The sequence below is a fragment of the Branchiostoma floridae genome, chromosome 19 (assembly GCF_000003815.2).
Source record: "Branchiostoma floridae strain S238N-H82 chromosome 19, Bfl_VNyyK, whole genome shotgun sequence".
Classification (NCBI taxonomy): domain Eukaryota; kingdom Metazoa; phylum Chordata; class Leptocardii; order Amphioxiformes; family Branchiostomatidae; genus Branchiostoma; species Branchiostoma floridae.
In genome coordinates, this window is record NC_049997.1 from 13,491,965 (window position 1) to 13,517,083 (window position 25,119).

The following is a 25,119-nucleotide window of genomic DNA, read 5'->3' on the forward strand; positions in this document are numbered from 1 at the left end:
GCAGATATATGTGTGACTGGTGCAGCACATATATGTCTGCCACAGGACACAGATATATATGTGCTTCCGCACACACATATGTCTGCGTGCAAAACAGATATATATGTGTGCCGTTGAAAACAGATATATATGTGCTCCACTAAGCACATATGTCTGTCTTTGACGGCACACATATGTGTGTATAAAGTAACACATATATCTTTTAACTCCTGTAACTAGAACAACAGGAGCTAATTGACTCATTTGCATTAACTGTGTCTTAGCCTTGCTATCCTTTGAAATCCAAATTGTCTTCAGCTTGACTTTGGCTTAGCTTTGTTTTCTTTGGAATCCAAACTGTCTTCAGTCTGAATTGTCTTACAACCTTTCCTATTGGACATCTGAAATTGTCTTCATTAATAGTTAGAGTATAAAAGACCTGTTTCTTCCAGATCTCTTCTGTGTCACTGACGAAGGATAGTGGATTCTATCCGAAACGTCTGACCGTTTCAAAACCATATTATATTGAGTAACTATTTTTGGCGTAACACATATATCTGTTCTTTGCAGCACACATATATGTGTAGAAAATCATATATATATAAAAATCTGTTATTTTTGGAACATGTTTATGTGATTTCAAATATATATCTGATAATATAGTACCACAAATCTGTTCTTTAATGCTCTGGCTCGCCCATCCATTTCAGCCGATTGGGAGTCGCACTAATCTCCAAGCAGAGGTTAGGCTCCGGCTACTTTTTTAACGTTTTTTAGTCGTTTTTATCGGACTCTCTATTTTGTATTGTATCTTTTATTGCTAGGGTTTGACAACACAAGATACAATACAAAATAGAAAGCCCGATGCAAACTATTTAAAAAAAACTAAAAAAAACAGCCGGAGCCTAACCTCTGAGAACACCCGATCAAATTTTTGAAGTTTTGTGCGTTTTGCTGTCTTTCAAATTATACTTTTATACCATAGACCACTGTAATAAAGTTATAGATCGTATAAATCCAATTTTGTTTGCTCATTGGTGTCCTACTGTGTGTGTAATACCCCTGTCACATTTGGCGAAAATCGATCGGACATCGATTCTGCGGCAATCGCCCGAGCCTCGCTTATAATAATAACTTTATTTCACAACAATTGGTCAAGGTACAAAGTATGTCTTACATGTGACAGGGACGGTTTTCAGGTGAAAAATACTCGCAACCCTCTGTCGATCTTAAATATGTCCGATCTTCCATCGATACGCCCGAAGATCGTGGATAATGCGACAGGGGTGTACGGGGAAATGAACAAGTCAGGTGTCGGACAAATCCGACCCAGCTCGGTGAAGACTAATACCCCCCTCACATTAGGCGAAAATCGATCAGACGACGAGTCTGTGAGCTCTAAATTGCATGACCCTGACTGGAAGGGGGGATCTCTGTCATTTCTTCGTCGGCAGCAGGGTCAAGCCTTCTCGTAATTTAGAGCTCGCAGACTCGTCGTCCGATCGATTTTCGCCTAATGTGAGGGGGGTATAAAGACCCCTGAAAACAAGAATGACAGTAGTTTCAATGGAGAACACACAGGTCATTCATTCAGGCGCCGCCCTTCTACTAGGCCTGAGCGACCATACAACAATTAATACCGGATTTATGGAACCCTGCTTGATTTCATAATTAAAATACGATGTGAGATGTAAAAGCAATTTCAACAAAATGCACAAAACGTACAAAATCATTCTTAATCTTTGACATTCGTTGCGTGATCAAATCTTTGATCGTTCAGAGATCGCAGAGCGGTCACAGCCACTAGTTTATGCCTCCAGTCCATTTTACGGCGCTCTCACGGCGCTCTCGCTGCGATGGCAAATGTGCCTCATCGCCGTGAGAGCGCCCCGATGCCAGAAAAAGCTGCTCTAGCGGAATGTCTCTGGCGACCCCAGCACGCTCTCAGCGCGACGGAAAACTCAAATGTCAGCAACTTTTACTGGCTGCCCTTACTCCACACGGCCTTGTGCGAGATATCAAACTCGGAAGTTCCGCTGCAGTACCGCACCAAGCCGCTAGGGCGCCCAAGATCCGTTTCCAGGTCACATCAGACCTACCCACAGACCAAATAACAATACAGCCCATCCAGGCGTTCTCGAGTTATGATGGCCTTCAACAAGCACACAAAAAAGCACACAAATGCTACCCAAAATATACAGGTAATAAATCTATCTACAGCAGCAGCAGAAAAGAAGTCAAGTTTTACTGATATGATGAAGCAACTACACTAGCTGAGGGAAGTAAGATTGGCACAAAATTGTCAGCATGCTAGCAGGACAAGGGTTTAATCTAAGGGGACTGGTCTGTTTTCGGGAGTTGGGTGGGGTGCGTCTTTGTATTCATATATGGTCGATTGCCTGGTTGTTTTCTGTTGCTGTTTATGTAGTCGGCCATCCAAGGCTGAATATGCACGCGTTTTGTACCACATTCTGGACAGTTCTGTGTTGGTGTAAAACATTTTCTCACACGTTTGATATCTCCTTCCTGACTAGTACTGTACGAGATGCTTCAGACTGCATGCTCTAGTCTCGAATTCTAGTCTCTCAGATTCCCTGGCAGGGGGGGGGGGGTGTTACCGTTTCAGGACCTTCCTACGACGTTGCTCCCAAACACCCCCTATCAAATCGGTGTCAGGGCTGTTTTGTGAGTGGCCTTTCTTGAGTGTCATCCTCCATAGAAACCACTGGCTCAATCGTTTCGCTTTCTCCTGCACATAGTCAGCAAGCGAAAATATTGAGAAAGTGGCTACTACTGAAAATGATACTTGAAGCCTTGAACCCATCATATTCTAGCTCCTCTAGATCTGATTGCCTCCAATCAATATGTTATATACTACCTCCCAACCATGGTCTGGAGAAAGTCGGGAAGCCATGGCCAGCTGTATACGTGCGCGGCAGGGGCTTGAATATCATTTGCTGTGAACTACAATATACTGAAAATCCAACTCGCCGCTGTGTACATTCACACTTCTCCCCAGTCCGCCATTACCTAAATGTTAGTAGAGGCTGTACACACGCACCTACATTGAGAATACTGAACTAATACTAAACCCGGCCAACGAGAAAACCATTAGTCAGGCATTTTAGAACACGTTTTCCCTCAGCAATCCATTGTAGGGTATGCGATAGCTTAATTCAGGGTACATTTTGGTGTGAATTTATCCCTAAAACCCAGTTGTGAAATAAATCAGAAAATGTTAGTTTCACATAATCTGTAACTATTCGAGTATGTTGTGTCGTTTTCAACTGTGAAACATCTGAGTTATATTCATTTTGAGTATGCTATATTATCACATGAATTTTCTTGTCAATGTTATGTAATTCTTTGGCACAACTAATGATTAATTGCTTGTACTTAATTTATATTCTACTGATCTCCTCTAGTATTTTGTTATATCTTTGTTCTTGATTTCATCTTATACTTATTACATTGTACTATGATTGATATTTGGATAAATGGAGGAAGGCATTGTATAAGCCTTGTTGTCTTTTCCCCTCCTCCTGCACTTTTGTTCAAATACCTTTCCTCACTTCACTGTTAATGTTTTCAAATGTACGAATAAAAAATCAAACGTCGACAAACGTCATCATTCATAATTATTTCATATATTCCAAATAAAAGAAAGGCAACAACTTTTCGTAAAAATCACTTAAGTACATAGAATATCTTGGTTTTTCTTAGTTTGGTGTGATAGTATCCACAGTTCCTTTGTATTTGTTAAGTTATGTTTTACGTTGTGGAATTCATAATCACTGATGATGGGGGAAATTAGTTCATAAATTTTGATGTAATAGGCGAGTGGGCCGGGGTTTTCGTACAGACCTGTTACGTAGTCCGTAGCTCTCTTGTTTTCCTTGGGTAGTTTGTGAGGTGCTCCCAAGCTGAATGTGAGAACGTATCGAACTACTTTCTGGACATATGATTATAACGTACTTCAGTTGTATCGCAAGCACCGGTGTCAGTACTAGTGATGTACGTAAATATTGTTCTATGTCTGCAATATAGTTTCACACTTCACCATTATTATCAAGAATCGGGGTCCGTGGATTTATTACATTTCTTGCATCTTTGAATATTGTTGTTGCATTTTTACATGGTTGTCGGTGGTGCAGGAAAATTGGTAAGGGGAGGGGGATCTACACAGGGCTGTAACGTGTCAACTATCCACGTGTTTTCTATAGGTTGTTTATGTAGTTGGGCAATGCAGGGTGGATGTAGGAACGTATCGCGCTACTTTCTGGACATGTAAGGTACTTCAGCTTCACTGTAGGCGTTTAAGTAATCCATTTTCCCCATGGATTATCTACTTACTGGTGCCAGTGGTGTAAACACTGTTTTAGATCTGTACTCTAGTTTCGCACTTCACTATTATCTGAACACTCCGTAGGTTTATGACGTTTTGTTTTGCCGTTGAATTTTGTTGTTGTATTTTAACATGGTTATCTATGATGTAGAATGTGTAGATATGGTAAGGAAGGGGGTTTGCACAGGGATGAGACGTGTCAATAGTTCACTTGTTTTGCTTGGTCTGTTTGTGTAGTTGGTCCCCAAGCTGAATATGAGATCATATTGAGCTACTTTCTGGACATGTAAGGTACTTCAGTTGTATCGTAGGGTTGAAAATAACCCATATTTTCCCATGGATTATATACTTACCGGCGCCAGTGGTGTAAATAATGTTTTAGATCTGTACGCCCTATTATAATAAATTTCGCACTCCACTATCATTAACAATCGGACACCGTTGATTTGTGACAATTTTTTTCTATCATTGAATTTTGTTCTTGTATTTTACATGGTCGCCGATGATGTAATAGAATGTGTAGACATGGTAAGGGAGGGGGTCTGCACAGGGATGTTATGTGCCGGTAGCCTGTTTTGTTTGGGCTGTTTGTGCAGTTGGTCCCCCTAGCTGAATATGAGATCGGATCGAGCTACTTTCTGGACATGTAAGGTACTTCAGCTGTATCGTAGGGTTGAAAATAACTCATATTTTCCCATGGAGTATCTACTTACCGGTGTCAGTGTTGTAAATAATGTTTTAGATCTGTAATCTAATTTTGCACTTCACTATTATCACTATATGAGTCCGTATATTTATGACTTTTTAAAAAAATTGTTGTACTTTTACATGGTCGAATTGGTAGGAATGGTAAAGGGAGGGGGTCTGTACATGGATGTTACGTGTCAACAATCCATCTGTTTTCCTTAGGTTGTTTATGTAGTTGGGCAATGCAGGCTGGATGTAAGAACGTATCGCGCCACTTTCTGGACATTAGAGGGACTTCAGCTGTATCGTAGGCTTTGAAATAACCTACATTTTCCCATGGATTATATACTTACAGGTGCCAGTGATGTACTTAATGTTTTAGATCTGTATTCTAGTTTCGCGCTTTACTATTATCAACACTTAGTGGGTTTATAACATTTTGCAATGCCGTTGAATTTTGATGTTGTATTTTCACATGGTAGTCAGTGGTGCATGAAAATTGGTAGACATAGTAAGAGGAGGGGTTTCTGTTCAGGGATAAACATTACGTACCGACAGTACTCTGTTTTCTTTGGGTTTATGTAATTATGACAGCTGGATCGTATCGCGCTACTTTCTGGACATTGAGTTGTATCGTAGATAATTGTAACCCATATTTTCCCATAGATTCTCTACTTATTACTGGTGCCAGTGGTGTAAATAATGTTTTAGATCTGTACTCTAGGCTAGTGACCAGTCTCTATTTTCTATGCCATGGTGCTACATACTGGTGACATTTACGTACATGCGCTGAGGGTTACTGACAAACCATACAGCTTACGTCTCTATGTCTTTATGACTTGTGTAAGTGGTGGTAGTTTATGGACGTTCATGCTACGCTGTCTGCAACACAATATCATAAGTCTTACATAATCTTTGACAGTTATGTTCAAGACTGTTTTTCAAGTGGTTATCCCGCATTCTCCACCCACAGTGCTACTGCAACACTACCATTATATAGAACACGGTTCAATCGTGACATTTCAACAACAAGGCGTCTCACCTGCGCCGCCTAATAAGAGGAAACGGTACTGCAGCGTGAACCCATCGTTACTTGTTGAACACCTCTCCTCTGAGTTAGTAATCATAATAGCTACTATCACAATGAAGAATGAATAGGTGTGATACTAGGTCCATACGTGATCAGAGGATCGAACAAGAGATATGAAGGACAAATATCAGGCTATAAGACTGCTTATACAACTATCCAAACTTCAAGGTCATTTGGGAGCCGTCCCCGTTAGGAACAAGAAAACCCTTGTCAATGAGGTCCTCCACAAACTCGAACTCGATGATTTTATCTTCGAGGCCTTTTGGGACCACACCTCGCGACAGTGACCACGCCAAAAGTGCCTTGGAGGTTGCGGACATGTCCTGTAAGCAGTATAAAAAGGTACACATGTCAATATGGATACGCTTTTTTATAACTTGTCTACATCTACATCTACATTGGAGTACCCCCAAATAGCCCCGCATGGGGCATTGTAGGGGGGGGGGGGTGAGGTCCCGGGTTAGGGCGGCACGGAATCACTCAACGTTGGGAGCACTTACAACCGTGCCAGGCAGGGCGTTCCACTCAGGAATTGTGCGTGGAAAAAAAGAGTTGTCGTTGTTGTTGTTGCTGTGAGCTATTTTGTCCCCTTTCTTTCACGAAAAGGGGAAAAGTATAAAGTCCGACATAAGGCCTAAGAACACGCCAAAAATAGTCGACCCCGTTCTTGGAGAGTAGAAATGTATGGAGGTCTTGTTTTCGGTGTAAAGAATTTCACAAAACCATTTTACGGAAATAGATATGAAATCTTTGATATGAAATCTTTGATTTCTTATTTGATTTACGATTACGTCTGACGCTATTGTGTAGATTTAAACTGCAGTGCAGCTTAGTGACTGTAGACATACGTAATGATGTTCTGAATCAACAAACGACCAGCATATGAGTATCAATACATAGATTAATATTTTTATCAGTTCTATAAGGAAAGGATGAAATGAAAAAAAATGATGCATACCTAAATATCTATCACTTAAAGACAACTTTCTTATGAAATAGACTCTATCTTCTGACGCAGAATCACACAAATTGTATATTGTGTTTCTGTACTGCAGTTTGTTTGTGTTCTGCAAGAGGACGCTTACCGTCAAGGGTAGATGTCTTAATGTTGTGATTACTACCAAGCAATGCATATATCAAGATATGTACGATGTACCTCGTCATCTGCAACGACGATGCACCTAGCGAGGATCTGTGAGACCAGCTGGTCCTGTACTATCTGATACAGCATGTGTTGGGGGAACAGGACGAAGCCAACTGTGTATACAAACGGAAAGAAAAATGTTGAGTGTCTAACGGCATAACGATTTAGCATGAGCGGAACCAAAACGTTAACGCTAGTTCACCAAGCTTACGTTATATTCGCTGTATGAAGAATATAGGGTATTTAAAGATATCAAGTCGGCGGCCGGTTCTTTCAAATTGCAATATTTTGACATTATTTCAGTTTTAAATCACCTCCTTGACATACCTAAATATCCCATTTTTTAAACAATATATATAGTTTACCCATAGATAAAGATATGCTAGCGTTTCAGGTGCTCTGAAAGTGCTTTATATTCCGTTTAACAAGGTATTGTGTTGCTTCCGGTGTGTCTGTCGGTATATCTGTATATCCCCCTCCATATGCTAGGCATCTCATTACAGAGGGACAGGAAGCGGAGTTTAGAGTTGGTGGAATCAGCTATTTATCAACCTTGTGACACAAGCACGAGGATGTACTTATTTGGTCTCCCTGTTTGTGTTTTTGAAGTTACATATTTTCCATATGCTAGTCGCCTTCACCGTACAGTGAATGATAAACGCATGTAATGTCAATCAAAAACTTGATTACAACATTATCAACTGGACTATGTTATAATACAACTACAATATGTTATAATTTTGCACAAGGCATACAGGAAATATTTCACAAAGGCGTGAGATCTTGGAACTCTTGTTTCGCACCATACATGTAGCAAATTATGTTATAACAATGACTGGACATTTATGCTATTTTAAAGACATTACATACTGGCATTCCAAAGCAGTCCGAAAAGTCCTAGCTCCTCCTCCTTGCGACACAGGCTAGCCAGAAACACGTCGTATGTTCCAGTAGTGTTGGCTCGTATGAACAGGTAGTACCTAAGGGGATAGGGTTTGTCTTATTGGAACAGTCTGGTTATGTTTAACGTTACTTATTTCTGTCATCTGATATTAACAAGTTGATCACGTGTACAAAATAATTTTTCCTAGGCATACCAGGCATGTAAAGCAAACAAACAAACAAACAAACAAACAAACAAATGAACAAGCATTCTAACGTCTCCAGTGTTAAAGAACAACATGCCATTACCTGTAGAAGAGACGTTTAGACCCCTCATGGCTGCCTCCCTTGTACACGTGCACTTCTCCGTTACAGCACATCCTCTTCACTAGCTCAAGCCGAGCCTGTGTAGGAAAACCGCATGACTACGTAGCTACAGGTACCATATACTTAGCCTTTGAGACATTGTATGTGAGTATAGTATCTCCTTCCATTGCCTTTTACGTCCCAGATTACAACTGAAGTCAGGTACCCATTGATTTATCATTGTTGCCTTCCATTGTACCATGTACACATGTCGTGCAATAAAGTTCATTATCATATAGCCAGGGGACGTGGGCCAATCAGAAGGCCCCATTTCATGCTGGTTATGACGCCGTAACAGCCGTGCATTATATTTTTGATTATCGCACGTGTGCATTAAAAACTTTTAATAGAAAGTTTAAACCAATCAGAAGGACAGACAAACAGGACGCTGGCCAATCAGAATGAGATATCCAGGAATCGTCCATCTGCCAAGATAGGGGTATAAGTACAGGCATGGCAGGGGGGATGGCTCCCTCTATTAACATCGGTAGTGCGTGTTTCTTTGTCCAAAGAAAACATTTGCCGTCTTAAAACAACATTGAATTACCTATAATACTTAAGACAATAAAATCTATTTCAAGTCATGTCCAATTTAAACTGCAATTGGAAAATAAAATTATTTGCACCCCCGCCCATTCAAGTTCAGACGACAATAACACCACGGTCCGCCATTGAGTAGCGGTCATGACGCTGGAGGACCAAAATGCTACCGTTCTTCGGAGAAGTCGTGTCTGAGTTCGTAGTGAACGAGATTCTCAAGAGCTGTGAAGCACAGGGATCCCGGAATGCCTCAGGAAAGCCGGCAGAGATTTAGCGGCTCCTCATAAAACCACCTCGTTCGCTTCGCTCACTCGATGGTTTTATTCAGTGGTTATAGCAAAAGGACCAGGCGTTATGACACCATATACACCTCGGGGCGGGTCATTAACCCTTAATTCTTTCTTTCATTCATTCATCCATTCATCAATACACCTGGGTGGAGTGAGGAAAACTGTATTTCCCAAGGACGAAATGTTTAGCCAGGAATGCCAGAAATAAATAGAATGAAATACGGTTTCTACATTTGTTGTTAAAATGTACATTAACGTCTTCTTTCAATTCAAGACAGGCATCGTCCAAGTCGCCGACAAGACCCGCAAGGTGCTCCCTCCTGACGTCTGTGTATGTGTGGATCCTGAAGTCCTTGGAGAGGGACTGCCACCCGTGAGACTGTAGGGTCTGAGTGTCAAGATATGGGAACAAAATAAACACATCATCACTAACGCTCATGCCAATCACTTAAGAAGAGCCTCGATTATAAAAAAAAAAGACTGTCCATACCTTTTTTAACAGTTGCCGTTCATTTTCGGAGAATCTCTTAATCTTGCCAGACAGCGACACCTCTTTGGCCACGGTGACAGGCCGGCACACTGCCATGTCAGTCGATAAAATGTTAGCATTCAAAGGATGGTAGGGAAGCGTACATAAAGACAGTGGCCTATCTCCAGTTTCTATGAAACAGGAACTGAAACTACCGCAGTGAAGGCGAAACCATCGGGAATATCTCCCCTTCTTGGATTGCCTTGGCACTTGGCAGTGCGCCAGTTTACCGCGTGGTTTCTATGATGGGATGTCATACACAGCCATAGCTACTACGTCATATATACGCTGTAGAAATGAATTATATGTTTGTGTGTGTGTGTGTGTGTGTGTGTGTGTGTGTGTGTGTGTGTGTGTGTGTGTGTGCGTGTGCGTGTGCGTTTGTGTGCGGGTGGCTTTTATTTGTGCGAAGTTATGTTGGATGTCTGTGTGCGTGTGTTACTGTGTGTGTGTGCATGTGTGTGCATGCGTGTGTGTGCGTGTGTGGGGGGTTTATTTGTGCGAAGTTATGTTGGATATCTGTGTGTGCGCGCGCGCGCGCGTGCGTGTGTGTGTGTGCACGCGTATGTGTAGCCATGTGTGCGTGTGTAGGAGTATATACAAAACGCCCATGCACAATCTAAAGTCAGTGTCCCATACAACACCCATCACCGGAACGTTATAGTACCTCACCCATCCGGACTTTCTACTGAACAAAAATTACCACACTTACAAGAAAAAGTTATTTCCCCATAGTTTCGTTCCTGTTCACATTGTATGTGGAGGTATAAGAATTTCCAAGATGTCGACGTCAGTTGCTAAAAATAGACAAAAATCTCGTCTGGTTTCGCATACAGGTTCGATCACGTGATCTGACGACACACAAAAATGAGTCATTTGCAAAAATAAACGGGAAATTCTCACGGTTTCTCATGCAGTTTCGGTCATACCACTATTCTTGGAAATTCCAAAAGAAGACGTCACTGTCTAGGGCTGTTATCTTTCGTAGTTTCGTTCACATGACCATTGTTATAATGATACATGTATATAAGGCATTATGTTCCTGGTTCATTCTTTAACCGGCCCGTAGCGCAATAGAAAAAAGTACCTAGACACAGTTCTACGTCCAAGGTAAGAAACTATTTTACATTGCGCGCGCGCGCGCGCGTTTGCGTGCGTGCGTGCATGCGTGCTTGTGTGTGTGTTTGTGGATTTTTGTCAGTATTGTTTCATTGATGCATTCGCTCTACATTGGGAGTGAATGCGGTCCTATCTGAAACTCGGCTACCTTGTCTTATAGAAATAAAGCTGTCGAAAATTTCAAATCTCCAAGCAGACGTTAGAAAGAGATTGTAACGTCTGTATTTTTGTTCCAGTCTCGCTACGAGTTGATGGATGTTTTGATAGGGATGCGCGATGCTTGCAGAATATATAACAAGGCTTCCGACTATTTCGGATAAATATTCCAGTCGTGCGGGTTATCCTCCGTGACCTCCATGCAGATATTGGAGCGGAAACCACCGTGACCTTGTTTCTGACTACCAGCAGAAACAGCTGGTCGTTTTGTTTTAGCGGCGGGTTGTTGTCAGAGAAGCTAGAATACGTTACTGTAACAAGCTTCCTCCGACATGTGCTCGGAGATTACTATTGTGTGCACGCGATGCATACAAAACAAGGACGTCACACGATTCCAGATATAAACACGTCCACTGCATTATTTCTATGAAAAATAGAGATATCGTTTTAAGCGTGTCTGTCTCTTTCTCTGTCTTCCCAGATTTTTGTAGTCAGCATAACTGAAAGACCTCTGGATGGATTGTGATGATATTTGGTATGTGGGTAGGTGTTGGGAAGACAAAGGTCAAGGTCTATTCGAGGCCCCCTCTATGTGACCTTGATACTGCAGCAGAAATTATATGACTGGTTTATTTCGAAATTCAACAACTTGACAATGACATTGCAGCCACACGGCTGAATTGCGACTTGTCATTACAAACCGTTAACATCAAAGTGGTTAAAATCGAGGCAATAACATAGTTCTTAAAAGGCATTTCAGACCGACAAATTAAAACAGTATTGGGATAAAATGAAGTGTCATTACCAAAACATTTAAGATAGAATTTACTTAACACAGTAATATCAGTATATAGCTATTCAAAATACATAATGCTATTTGGTACAAAAACACTGAGGTGACAATTACTCGTTCAAAAGGCGGACCATGAAGGGTACAGCGCTGTTGCGATAGCGTTCAGTTCTACAGCGAGTAGTGTTCAGTTTGTGGAATGATATTGTCAGTCTGCCACTGATCTCACCTCTGGCTGGTGGCAGTAAGTGCAAGAAATGTTCAGACTGGCTGAGAGAGTTAGCAAAGTTTTTGATCAGGTCAAGACGTCGTGCTTGTAGAGAAGGTAGTCCCAAGTCAGAACAGGCATCGGTGTAAGACGTGTAGTTGTGCCCCAGTATAATACGCACAGCTCTCCGTTGGACCTTCTCGATCCTGTCACTAAGTGCTGTGGTGAGCCCGGAATGCCAGACGGGGGCACAATACTCCAGGACTGGTCGAATGTAAGACACATACACTGTGACAAGGTCGTCGATGGATACGTGAAAGTGTTTCAGTTTGCGGAGGAGGCACAGACGTCGACTTGATTTGCTACAAATGGAGTCGACATGGGAGTTCCATCGTAAATCAGACTGAAGCAGCACACCCAGGATTTTCATAACTACAACCTGTTGGAGCTCTGTGTTGTCGATCGTGAGAGGAGGTGTTGGGTACGGGGTCTTCCTGAATTGGATATGCATGACTTGACACTTCTTGGGATGCAGTTTCATATGGCTGGTTCGAGACCAGTTGTCCAAGTCGTTCAAGTCCTGCTGCATACTTGAAGGATTTAAGTTGGGGGTTCTTATTTCCAACAAATTCAGGTCATCAACGAATTTCCAGCGTTTGGAGGCAGCCTGATGTGCGGCGCTGTTGATATACGCAAGGAAAATCAAAGGCCCGAGTAGAGTCCCCTGGGGTAATCCACAGGTCACCTTCAAGCTGTCGGAAAGTGTTCCATGGTAGCGTACAGCCTGGCTCCTGTTAGAGAGGAAGTCTACAATCCATCTTGTCACGGAGGGGCGCAGGCCGAGATCAAGCAGACGTTGGATAGCAAGGTTATGACACACACGATCGAAGGCCTTGCTATAATCGGTTGAAACAAGAGAACACAGGACGCCGGGTCTATCGGTGGCTTTGAAAACCTCGTTGGTCAAATCTAGAAGGCAATGTGTTGTCGATTTGCCCTTGAGGCAGCCGTACTGTTGAACATCGATTTGGGGAGCGATGTCGGTCAGCACCCACCGCGAGACAAAACGTTCGGCGACTTTCGCTAGCAGGGATGTCAAGGAGATCGGACGAAGTTCGGCTATCGAAGGAGGTTTTGTCTTAGGTATTGGAACAATGACCGCACATTTCCATTCGTCCGGCACTAAGCCTTGTTGGTTTACCTTGTTGGAGGGAGCTATTGAGAATGTCGGTGAAAGGTTCGCTCAGTTCACACGCAAATTCTTTGATTATTTTACCAGGAATGCCATCTGGTCCAGCTGCTTTGCGTGTTTTGACCCTTTGTAGTTCTTTGTAGACATCCCAGGGTTGAACACATGGTGCCGGAAACGAAGGTAAGTACGCGGGCAGTGCTGTTGTGTCGATGGCAGGTAGAGACTGTATCACTGATCCGAGTGTTTTGTTAATCTCCATGGCAATACCGGGTTTGTCGTCGGGGGCGAACCCGTTGATGAAAAATTCCATTTTTTGTATCTTTTGACCTAGACATGCTATGGTCTTTATTCTTTGGTGATAGATAGCTTGTGATGTATTAAAGGAAGAAGCGACATGTAGCTTGCTCTGGAACTGCAGGGGCGTTGTTGTCAAAAATTTCCAAGGAGCATTACGGAACATAGTACGACGTATAGTAACGACGGATTTCCATGATATTCAGTTTGCAAGTATCTTTGGTGTATATAATGAAGTTCAAATTATGCAAAGTAGACCTTAATTTGCATATCTAATAAGATTGAAAAAAAATTCTTGTTTAATAAAATGTTGTCGCTGTCTCCTAACTCTAATTAACCCAGTTCTGTTGACCCCAGTAGGTGAACATGGCACTAGTGGAACAACAGAACACCGCTATTCTGAGCGGAAAGATCAGACGCTTCCAGGTGGACGTCCGCGTGGCAATCCAAACCGTGAGTTATCATTGAATCATGAAAACTATTATAACAAAAGTGAAATATTTCTTTCTATACCATGAACGTAAATCATTTGTTGACTGTGTTGACTAGAATCTTGCATGACGATTCTTAGTAGCAGGTCCCGATGTTCTGCCCTTGGGAAAGTTATTTAACATGGATTTTTACTCTGTGACGGAGGGTAACCTCCGACGACAGAGTATTGTTGTTGTTCGATGTGATGAGTGTTCGCATCTCTATCTCTATGTTCCCTTTGCCACATTCGTATGTAGTTTGTCATGTCGTCTGCACGAAGTTGCACAGTTCATCTCATGTTGCAGGCGCTGAAAGAATGCGGCTGGCAGTCCCTGACTAAGGAGTTCAGTGTGGAGTCCTACACCCAGCTGGACAGGGAGGGGCTGGACCTGATTGTGGAGTGTGTGGACGAGGGTTTCCCCAACTTCAGGGAGGACGTTCAGGTGAGGTTTATCTCACAAAAAAACGTTACCGTATGAACAAGAGTTCGAAGATCTCGTACCTCTGCGAATGGGTGATCTTTGACTTCTCTGATTGTCTTGTTTTGAGCACTATCGGTACCATTTTTTACAAATTATGTGCGAACTTGCCAAAATTTCTATTTCTATCTACTCTCCAAGTTAAAGTAGAGGTTCATCCCCGACTGTTTTTTTTTAAGATTTTAGAGGTTTTTGAGGCTTTCTTATATGTCTCGTTTTTATGTCCGCTTCTGGCAGGCGAACATGAAGAAAACGGGGAAAACTAGAAATTCCGACACCTTAAAACACGTCAAAAACAGCCGGGGCCGAATCTATGCTTTTGGAGTACATCTTGTTCAATACTCTTATCTTTCTTTCCTATAAAAGGCTCGAGTAAACGTTGCCAAGAGAATGCACGCCACTGGACGGGCGGAAGTCTACAAGGGCAGAAACCAGCACGGTTTCCATGATAAATTCTACAGGTAAGTAGGTTTGTTTGATTTGGTGCCCCTTCCCTTATTCAAAGTCCGAATTTGCATGGTCCATTTTGAGGTTGATATGTTAAAAAAACTACATAAATTTACCACATCAGAATGACTTCCACATCAAAATATACTGAAGACATTTTATTCTGAAAATAAGTCGATGAGACGTTGAGAATTTGCCCTATTTGTCCTCTGTCCCACGAACGTCTAACAAGATGTTGGGTTTATAAATTAAAGCTTTTCATATGACGTCATCTGCGCCATTTTGGATTACAACGTGCGTCTGTAAAACACACGAAGATGCTTAATCCAATTACCCACCAACATGGCCGCCAGGGGATTCAGATTATAATTATTATGACGCAAATGAAAGGCCCGTAGAGCATTAAATACAATCATTGTTTTGTAAGTTTACGCCATGAAAATAATTGCATCCGATCTAGGTACTACCTGTTCGTGCGAGCCAACACGAACGGCACGTACGACGTCTTCCTGGCCTACGTCTGTCGCAAAGAAGAATTCGACTTTTTCATGGCTGTCAAAAGGTGCATCGCGGGTAAGGAGATTGCTGCATGATAGATAATAGGATTTTTACACCAACTTTTTAATCAAAAGCTTTGTGCAAAAAAAGACCATAGCAAGACAAAAGATACAACCATATCATTACAATCAATTTAAATGTCAGGTCATACAAAACAGACACACACAGACACCGGAAACAATACCCTCCGTTATTCATGAAGGTAGAAACGTAGTCACAGACTGTAGAAATGGGGTAGACACTTTGGTAAAGGACTTCTGAGCTAAGACCAGGCAATGTGGAACCCATTGGCAACTATGTACCCTATCTGTGGGCCAATTTTTTGCAGCTATATCGACTAGCTTGACCTTTGGGAGGCCCTACAGAGACTTGTTCGAAAATGGTAAACCTGGCGTTTTCCTACGATTCTGCAACGGGCTGTTTATGTTTGTGTGTGTGTGTGTGTGTGTTTGTTTGTTTGTTAACAACACAAGTACAGTATCTATGGATGGTTCTGTATAATATTTTGTGATTAGGTAGGGGTTGCAAAAAGCTAAGTCAAGTTGGATAAATGACTTCCTAGCGACTACTTACGGTACTGCAGAGTAGCTTCAAAGTTGTATCCCACGTTATGTGTTAACAGGGACCCTGAACGTGGCGAAAAGCTTGCCTGACATCATCTGGAAGAAGTTGGCAGGGGACTCAAAGGTCGCCCAGGCCATCACAGAAGGGGTCATCGGTGATGGTTCTCAGGTATTATCGTCATTATACCCCTGTCACATTATCCACGATCTTCGGGTGTATCGATGGAAGATCGGCCATTTTTAAGATCGACAGAGGGTTGCGCGTATTTTTAACCTGAAAACCGCCCTGTCACATATAAGCCATACTTTGTACCTTGTACAATTGTTGTGCAATAAAGTTATTATTATAAGCGAGGCTCGGGCGATTGCCGCAGAATCGTCGGCCGATCGATTTTCGCACAATGTGACAGGGGTATTACACACACTAGTCATTACTTATACCCCCTTTCCGCTAGGACGGCGCTCTCGCCGCGCTCTCTCTGCGACATAGAATTTGAAAAATGGCTCAACGAATTGTATAGAAAAGAAATTTTATTTACACTTGTGTTTTTTGCTGTCCTCTCAGTCACACTTTTACATGCTGTATGATGTACCCAGTATGAAATCAAAAGTTACGCATGTACTATTTAGATCGCAGTGAGAGCGCATCGCAATCGCCCTCTAGTGAAACGGGGGCCTTTATACAAAAGAATAGTGGTGCCAAATGCGAAAACGTGTACACATTTAGTTTAATTCAAAGATGATTTCTCCCAATGACCTATAGATTAGGGTATATTGGATCTCCTTACTTGACCTTTGTCCTGCTGAGAATTTTTTTGCATATTTAAGCATATTGATTAATCAGATCAGATCTCCCCAGTCGATGTGGTTTGTTCCGGCTTGCCGCATTAAGTAAGAAATACTCCAAACCCATAAAGATACAGACATCATATATGTGCATCCCGTATATGTACGGGTTCAACAGGACAAGATCCCTTATACGTTGTGTTTAAAGGACCTTATTATCTCCATGAAAATGGAGATATTATTTTGGGTGTACGTGTGTCTGTCTGTGTGTATGTTTGTCTGTGTGTATGTGGTTAAAGAGTTAAAGATAAGCATTTTGGGTGTACGTGTGTCTGTCTGTGTGTATGTTTGTCTGTGTGTATGTGGTTAAAGAGTTAAAGATAAGCAGGTACTAATTATACAGATTATTCCCTAATTTGCATTATTAACGTAAAAGTGTCATATGCACATACAGGAAATAATCAGATTGTCAACATTATGACCTGTGTAAGTTAGTCAAAGGTGTACATAACCAAGTATATATTATGCATATGTAAAAGTCATTTGCATAATCAGAATATTTCATGGAGATATGAGGTCTCCGAACTCTTATTTTTCCACGTTCTTGCTGTTCTGAAACTCCAGGCGGTTAGAGCTCCGAAGTATGGCGGCATCCCGAACGACCTCGGCGACAAGCTGATGGAGTTTGAGTTCGTGGAGAGTCTGATCGAGCGAGGGACTCTGGTTCCCGAGAACGAGGAGGGCACCCAGTTCAAACTCGTCATCTGTTAGGTCCTCGTTATCTGTTAAGTCATGAGATTCGGTCACATAGGTCGCGCGATCGTCATACCATCACTAACTTGGGGCATTCCAGAGGACAATCGTGTAACGTTAAGTCTCTTGCGAAGTTCAACTGTCTTTGTACACAAAATGCTGTTTTAGATCCATGTCGGTTGTTGGTTCTGTCACGAAAAACTGTCGACCCTAGCCTTTTTAGGGTGGTGTGAGTGCGGGGGAGGGGGGTTGGACCGGTTTGCAATGGCAAGGGACATCAATTTCCGATCTGATATCTTGGATTGGTGAAATTCAAAGCAGACTTCCTGTATTTTGCGCTCTGTTTATAATAACTGATTAAAGCAACTGTGTAGTTAACATTGTACTTGTCTGTTCAGTTTATGAATATGCTTGTCCTTCCACAATGTATGCCTGCCAACACCAATTACAACACGGTTTTAAAATACCAGTGTCCTGTGCATTTTATTTTCTACGTACAGTTAAACTATATTTTGTTTGATCACTTCGGCCAAAATCTGAACAAAATAATCCCTTCCTAAAAATTTTCTTCTGGATAGCAACTCCCATAGACAGGATAATATATGACATGGAGACCCGGAATCAGGAGGGAAAAGTACGTTGTGTGTTTTCATTGACACATTATCTATTGGAAAACAATACTCCCTTCTGGAGTGGAATGCCCCTTTAAAGAACAAGCTTTTTTTCACCGTCATCTGAATTAACGTGTTATATCGTGTTTCTTAGCCTTTGTATAACCAAGGAGATTTCGTCAAAGATGGCAACAATAAAATTCTGATTGACCAGCAGATATTGGGTCACATTTTTTCCACACATGGTCACATATGTTTAAGAATAGGCGAAAATCACCAACGGTAAATCTGCCTGCAGATAAGTCCAAAGTTTGTGGTGTTCATCAGGCATACCCACATTTGGCGTTACCAACTGCAGGAGGTGGCGCGCTTGCTTTTTAATAAATCTCATCAGCATATAGATAACCAATGGAAAATGTGCATTTTTCCAACCAATGGCAAGCCAGGAAGTCTCTGAAGGGGGCCAATCATAGGCCAGTACTTTTCCACGGGCCGTGCGCAAAACCTACATGTGGCCTGGAGGGTCTGTTTCAGGCTGGGCAGGACCGTACGTCTCTTCTGGGCCACATGTTTGGCGGCGGAAAGGAGCAGGATGGCGCCACCGGTCACCAGGCGTCACCGTGAGGGTCTCCAGAACATCTTCGAGGCCATGCGGTGTTTGTTCTAAAGGTAAGACGACCACTGACGGCCTATGATAGATATGGACAGGACTTTAATAGAAGCTTACCAGGCGTCTCCCCTAGGACTTACAAGCGTCTTACGTTTTTACTTTTCAATAAAGCTGTTAAAAAAGTGTACAATTACATACATTTTGACATTTAGATGTACAGCTTCATGACTACATTTCCGGCTACAATTCTGACGCTATGTTCTCATTGCTTTTACTGTATACAACATACATACACATTTATTGCATCCTATGGCAGAACTATTGTACGTAAAATTTGCATTCCTTTGTTTTAGCAATGACTGCTAATAAACACAATTCCAAACCAGGTGTTACGTTTTATTTTCACATACGCATCCCTATCAAAGCATCCATCCACCCGTGGCGAGAACGGGCAAAAATACAGACGTTACGATGTCTTTCCAACATCTGCTTGGAGATTTAGAAATTTCCACACCTTTATTTCTATAAGTCGGGGTAGCCGAGTTTCAGATAGGACCACATTCACTCCCAATGTGAGAGCGAATCCATGAATTAAGAACAAGAGGTTCTTGAGTTATGCTGTCTACAAAAATCCGGAAACACACACACACAGAGCCGCGCGCGCGCGCACACACACACGCACACACATCCACACACAAAAACTATATCTCCATTTTTCAAGACAATTATCAACTAAACTAAAGCTATGTAATGTATAGCGCAATATAAAATAGTTTCTTACCTTTGACTTAGAACTGTGCCTAGGTACTGTCGCCTCTAGTGCGCTACCGGGCCGGTTAAACAATGAACCAGGAACATAATGCCTTATATACATGTATCATTATAACCATGGTCATATGACCGAAACTACGAAAGATAACAGCCCTCGACAGTGCCGTCTTCCTTTGGAATTTCCAAGAAGCGTGGTATGACCGAAACTGGATGAGAAACCGTGAAAATTCCCCGCTTATTTTTGCAAAATGACTCATTTTGGTGTGTCGTCCGATCACGTGATCGAACCTGTATGCGAAACCAGTGGAGATTTTTGCCTATTTGTAGCAGCTGACTTGGACATCTTGGAAATTCTGAAACCTCCATGGGCCATATGCATTGTTTACGGAAAGCAGGACCTAAACTATGGGGAAAATTGGAAAACCTTTTTTTTTCAAATTTGCGGTAACTCTTTTCTGTTCTGGAAAGTTTGGGTGTGCATGTGCTATTACGTTCTGGTGATGGGTGTTGTATGGGACACTGTCACACACGCACACACACGTGCACACGCCCACACACTCAGACAGACACATCCAAAAATGATGCACAACTCACTATTGCGGCACGAATAAACAAACACACACATATAATTATTTTCTACAGCGTTGGTATAACGTGGTAGCTATGCCGATGTATGACGGTCGTTATCATAGAACCATGCGGGAAACTGGCACACTGCCAAGGCGATGCGAGAAGGGGAGATATTCCCCAAGGTTTCGCCATCAGAGCACCTGAAACGCTAGTATATCTTTATCTATGGGTAACCTAACGTTATATCTGTTGTTTAAAAAACGGGATATTTAGGGATGTCAAGTCGACAGGAAGTGATTTAAAACTGAAATAATGTAAAAATATTGCAATTTGAAATAACCGTCCGCCGACTTGATATCTCTATTATATATGTATAAAATACCCTATATTCTTACAGCGGATATAACGTTAGCTTACCCTGTGGATACGTAAAGGTGAACTAGCGTTAACGTTTTGGTTCCGCTTGTGCTAAATCGTTATGCCGTTAGACACTCAACATTTTTCTTTCCGTGTGTATGCACAGTTGGCTTCGTCCTGTTCCCCCGACACATGCTGTATCAGATAGTACAGGACCAGCTGGTCTCACAGATCCTCGCGAGGTGCATCGTCGTTGCAGATGACGAGGTACATAGTACATATCTTATTAATATGCATTGCAATCACAACATTAACCCCTTGACGGTAAGCGACCTCTTGCAGAACATACAGAAACTGCAGTACAGAAAATATACAATTTGCGTGATTCTGCGAGTCAGAAGACAGAGTCTTTATCATCAAAATGTTGTCTTAAAGTGATAGATATTTTGGTATACTTAGGTTGGCATCATTTTTCTATTTCATCATTTCCTTATTGAACTGTAAATGGATACTCAAATGATGGTTTATTATATTTCAGCCATACCATATATGGTATGGTGAAATATATTGTATTCGTAATGTTTCTTTCTTTCTTTCTTTCTTTCTCCTGTCAAATCTTCAAATCGAATCATCTCCGTCGTTCCTAGACCGAATGACCTGAAATTTGGCACAAGGGAAGAGTGGGTCAATACCCAGGTGCTTTTTTCTCATTTTTTTCATATCTGCCTCTAAAATGATTTTATTGAAGTTTAAAGGTCATGTTTTGAACAAAACGGTATATTTTGGCCCCCTGTACCCTTGAATTACAATGGAATGACCTTAAATTTGGTGTAGATAGGCATTAGATAGTTGTTAAAATGATCCAAGTAAAAGTTTTGGCATAAACCAATTTCAAATTATTAATTTCTGCACTTTTCTGAGGGGAAATTTGTTTTCTTTCGGCATTCTCCCGTGAACTCCCGTGACCCCAGAGCCCACACGTGCCAGGTGCCAGCGGTCTGGGGAGAGCGAGAGTTAATTACTTTATGGATCCAGCCAATCAGCGACGAGGAAAGCGAATGCTAGTTTATATTCATAAGCGGGGCCTTGCAATCCCGTATATACACAAACAGATTCATATTACAGCCTTACAGTGGCCATATGTCACCCTGTGACCGGTTTGAAATTGTAGTTTGCGAGGATTTGGAGTTCAGACAGGGTCATTTGAGCGGTAGCGGACGGTACGCGTGCATTGAAAGTTAGAATACAAGTCTGTGTCGATGAATTTACCAACATTACACATGGCACTATCAATCATTTTCGGCAGATTTGACTTTGGAGGTTAGTTGAGACAATCGAGAAAATGTTAATTGGCGGAAAACGCGGGAAATTTGGACAGTTTGCGTTTAGTTTTGATACGTAAGTTTGACAGTGGCGAGAATGCATGTATTTTCTCCCGAGCAAATGTAGGTACTTCTAGTGTTGTTGTTGTTCTTTTTTGACGTACACTTTGTACATTCAAATTGTAAGTAACTTTAAACTGCCAGAGTTTGAGCCCAATAAAACACTCTCAGTACCAGAGTATCACCACTGACCTCCGAAAAGAAACCCCCGAACAAGGTAGAAACTCCTATCCTCCGGGTCTCGAGCATGAAATTATAACACTAAGACAACATTACGTCCGATAGCTGATTGCATACAAAGTAAAACAATTTAACAGTGGTATGCAGGGGCATATACTTAACAAAGAAATTGAAGGTAAATTGAAATATATAGATAAAGTCAAATCAAGTTAACTTGTTGGTCCTGGGATTTTTCAGAAAAGAAATGAAGCGACAGGGTGGTAAAATTCTTGTAAAAATTCGAGACGTCTCCGTTTATGTAATGGCTCATAGAAAACAAGAAGATTTAAGTTTTTAGCTTGAAAAAAAACACTCGTACTACACAGTACCTGCACCTGCTTGATAATTATTAAAACATATGCCCTACTTGATTAAAAAAAGTTCACCGCAATAATAAATGTACCCGCATCACAAGGAGAGTATAATGGTACTTAGACCTAGTTATCGTAGTGGAAATTGTTGAGTGGCGTCATGTAATTTCATGAAGAAAATCTTAAAAATGGAAGATGCGGTTTTTTTCACTTTTGGAAAAATAGGAGCTGCCGCGATTCTAAAAAACAATTAGTTATGTATAGGCGCTCCCGTGGAAGATTATATTCTTTCATATGGGCCCGGGGCATATTGTGCAAGCTCTGTTTTGACCTGGAATCAATTCACAATATTAGTTCTCTTTTGGGGATAACTTACAGTTGAAACATTCAGTTTTTGCGCAGGGGTGACTTGGAACAATCCAATGTTGCGTGGGAATGGGTATGGCTGAAATATGCTGTATTTGCACCCAAGCAAATGTCGGCCTTTCTAGTTGTTGATACTGAACATCAAATCTCACAACAACAACAGGTTACAAGAGCGTATCCATATTGACACGTGCATCTTTTTATCGCTTACAGGACATGTCCACAACCTCCAAGGCACTTTTGGCGTGGTCACTGTCGCGAGGTGTAGTCCCAAAAGGCCTCGAAGATAAAATCATCGAGTTTGAGTTTGTGGAGGACCTCATTGACAAGGGTTTTCTTGTTCCTAACGGGGACGGCTCCCAAATGACCTTGAAGTTTGGATAGTTGTATAAGCAGTCTTATAGCCTGATATTTGTCCTTGACAAGCAGCCAGACAGACAGCGTGCTAGACTGAAAGACAGGGTGTCAGACAGACAGGGAGCCAGCCAGACAGGGAGCTAAACAGATAGGGAGCCAGCCATCCAGGGAGCCAGCCAGCCAGACAGGGTGCCAGACAGACAGGCAGCCAGACAGGGAGCCAGACAGACAGGCAGCCAGACCGACAGGGAGCCAGACAAACAGACTGTCAGGCAGACATGGAGCCAGACAGACAAGATACAAGGCATACAGGGGTCCAGACAGACAGGGAGCCAGACAGACAGGGAGCCAGACATACAGGGAGTCAGACAGACAGGGAGCCAGACAGAAAGAGTGCCAGACAGACAGGGAGCCAGACAGACAGGGAGCAAGACAGACAGGGAGCCAGACAGACAGGGAGCCAGACGGGCAGGGTGCCAAAAAAAAAAGGGAGCCAGACAGGGAGCCAGATAGACAGGGAGCCAAACAAAAGGACTGGCAGACAGACAGGGAGAGAGACAGACAGGGAGTCAGACAGACAGGAAGCAAGACAGACAGGGAGTCAGATAGACAGGGAGCCAGACCAAAGAGAGACAGACGGACAGGGAGACAAAAAGGAGCCAGATTGACAGGGAGCCAAACAAAAAGAGTGCCAGACAGACAGGGAGCCAGACATACAGGGAGTCAGACTAACAGGGAGTCAGACTAACAGGGAGCAAGACAGGCATGGTGCCAGACATACGTGGAGCCAAACACATAAGGTCACAGACGGACAGGGAGTCAGACAGACAGGAAGCCAGACAGACAGGGAGCCAGACAGGGTGCCGAACAGGTTGCCAGACAGACAGAGAGCCAGGCAGGGTGCCAGGCAGACAGGGAGCCAGACAGACAGGGTGCCAAGCAGACAGGGAGCCAGACAGACAAGGAGCCAGACAGACAGGGAGCCAGAAAGACTGAGCGCAGTGTCAAAGGTTATGGAAACCCTGGTGAACAAGCGACTAATTGCCCATATAAATCCGATACTGACTGACCACCAGAGCGGATTTAGACCACTTGACAACACCGCACTGCAGCTGTGCCGACTAATGGAGGAATGGACCGACGCCATGGATAGAGGACAAATTGTAGGCTGCGTATTTCTTGACCTCCGAAAGGCCTTTGACAAGGTCTGGCACGCAGGACTTCTTTCTAAATTAAAAGCATACGGGATTAATGGCCCCATGCTCGACTGGTTCACCAGCTATCTCTCCGATAGACGACAACGTGTCGTCATTCAGGGAGTAGGCTCCGAATGGAAGTCTCCATTAGCCGGAGTGCCGCAAGGATCCGTCCTCGGACCGACACTTTTTATACTTTACATCAACGATCTGGCCACTAGCCTTACACAGTGTCAAACAAACCTATTTGCCGACGATACATCACTGTCTTCTTGCCACCGCTCTATCGACCGCGTAGTCGCATCACTAAACAGTGAGTTGAGCTCTGTGTCAACCTGGCTTTCAAAATGGAAACTAGAGGCTAATATAGACAAGTGCAAAGTCATGTTTATTACGTCTCACGCCCTTCCACGATTCCTCCTGTGATCCTAGGAGGAACTGTTTTACAGGTTGTCACCAGTCATAAACACCTAGGCGTCACTGTCACAAATACCCTGTCCTGATCAACACACGTAGAGATCATCTCAACAAAGGCTAGACGATCATCCGGACTACTATGTACTCTACGGAAGAAGATTCCGAAGAATCTACTTCTCAGGCTATACACTATGATCACAAGACCAAGTCTTGAGTATGCTGACATTGTCTGGGCCGGCCTTACCAAACGTGACCAAAAGATTCTGGAATCTGTCCAGTATCAA

General features: G+C 42.5%; 2 protein-coding genes across 3 annotated transcripts in view; one reads left to right on the forward strand and one right to left on the reverse strand.

The window, feature by feature from the left end:
* Positions 1-10,010, reverse strand: part of LOC118406605 — a 20,341-nt gene extending 10,331 nt beyond the window's left edge. Inside the window, exons 1-6 of one of the 2 annotated variants that reach the window (XM_035806767.1) lie at positions 9,814-10,010; positions 9,574-9,711; positions 8,437-8,531; positions 8,116-8,225; positions 7,258-7,358; positions 6,376-6,424 (exon numbers count right to left, since the gene is read on the reverse strand). In XM_035806767.1, the coding sequence (XP_035662660.1) occupies positions 6,376-6,424; positions 7,258-7,358; positions 8,116-8,225; positions 8,437-8,531; positions 9,574-9,711; positions 9,814-9,909 (589 nt within the window). In that variant the 5' untranslated portion in view covers positions 9,910-10,010. Of the gene's footprint in view, positions 1-6,183; positions 6,425-7,257; positions 7,359-8,115; positions 8,226-8,436; positions 8,532-9,573; positions 9,712-9,813 lie in introns of those variants that run through there. The other variant, XM_035806768.1, reaches the window with a different exon arrangement.
* Positions 10,011-14,926: 4,916 nt separating this feature from the next.
* On the forward strand, positions 14,927-18,134 carry LOC118407241. The gene is made up of 4 exons (XM_035807700.1): positions 14,927-15,022; positions 15,469-15,581; positions 16,189-16,298; positions 17,540-18,134. The coding sequence occupies exons 1-4, from the start codon at positions 14,952-14,954 to the stop codon at positions 17,684-17,686; spliced, it is 441 nt and encodes a 146-aa protein (XP_035663593.1). The 5' UTR covers positions 14,927-14,951; the 3' UTR covers positions 17,687-18,134.
* Positions 18,135-25,119: the final 6,985 nt, after the last annotated feature.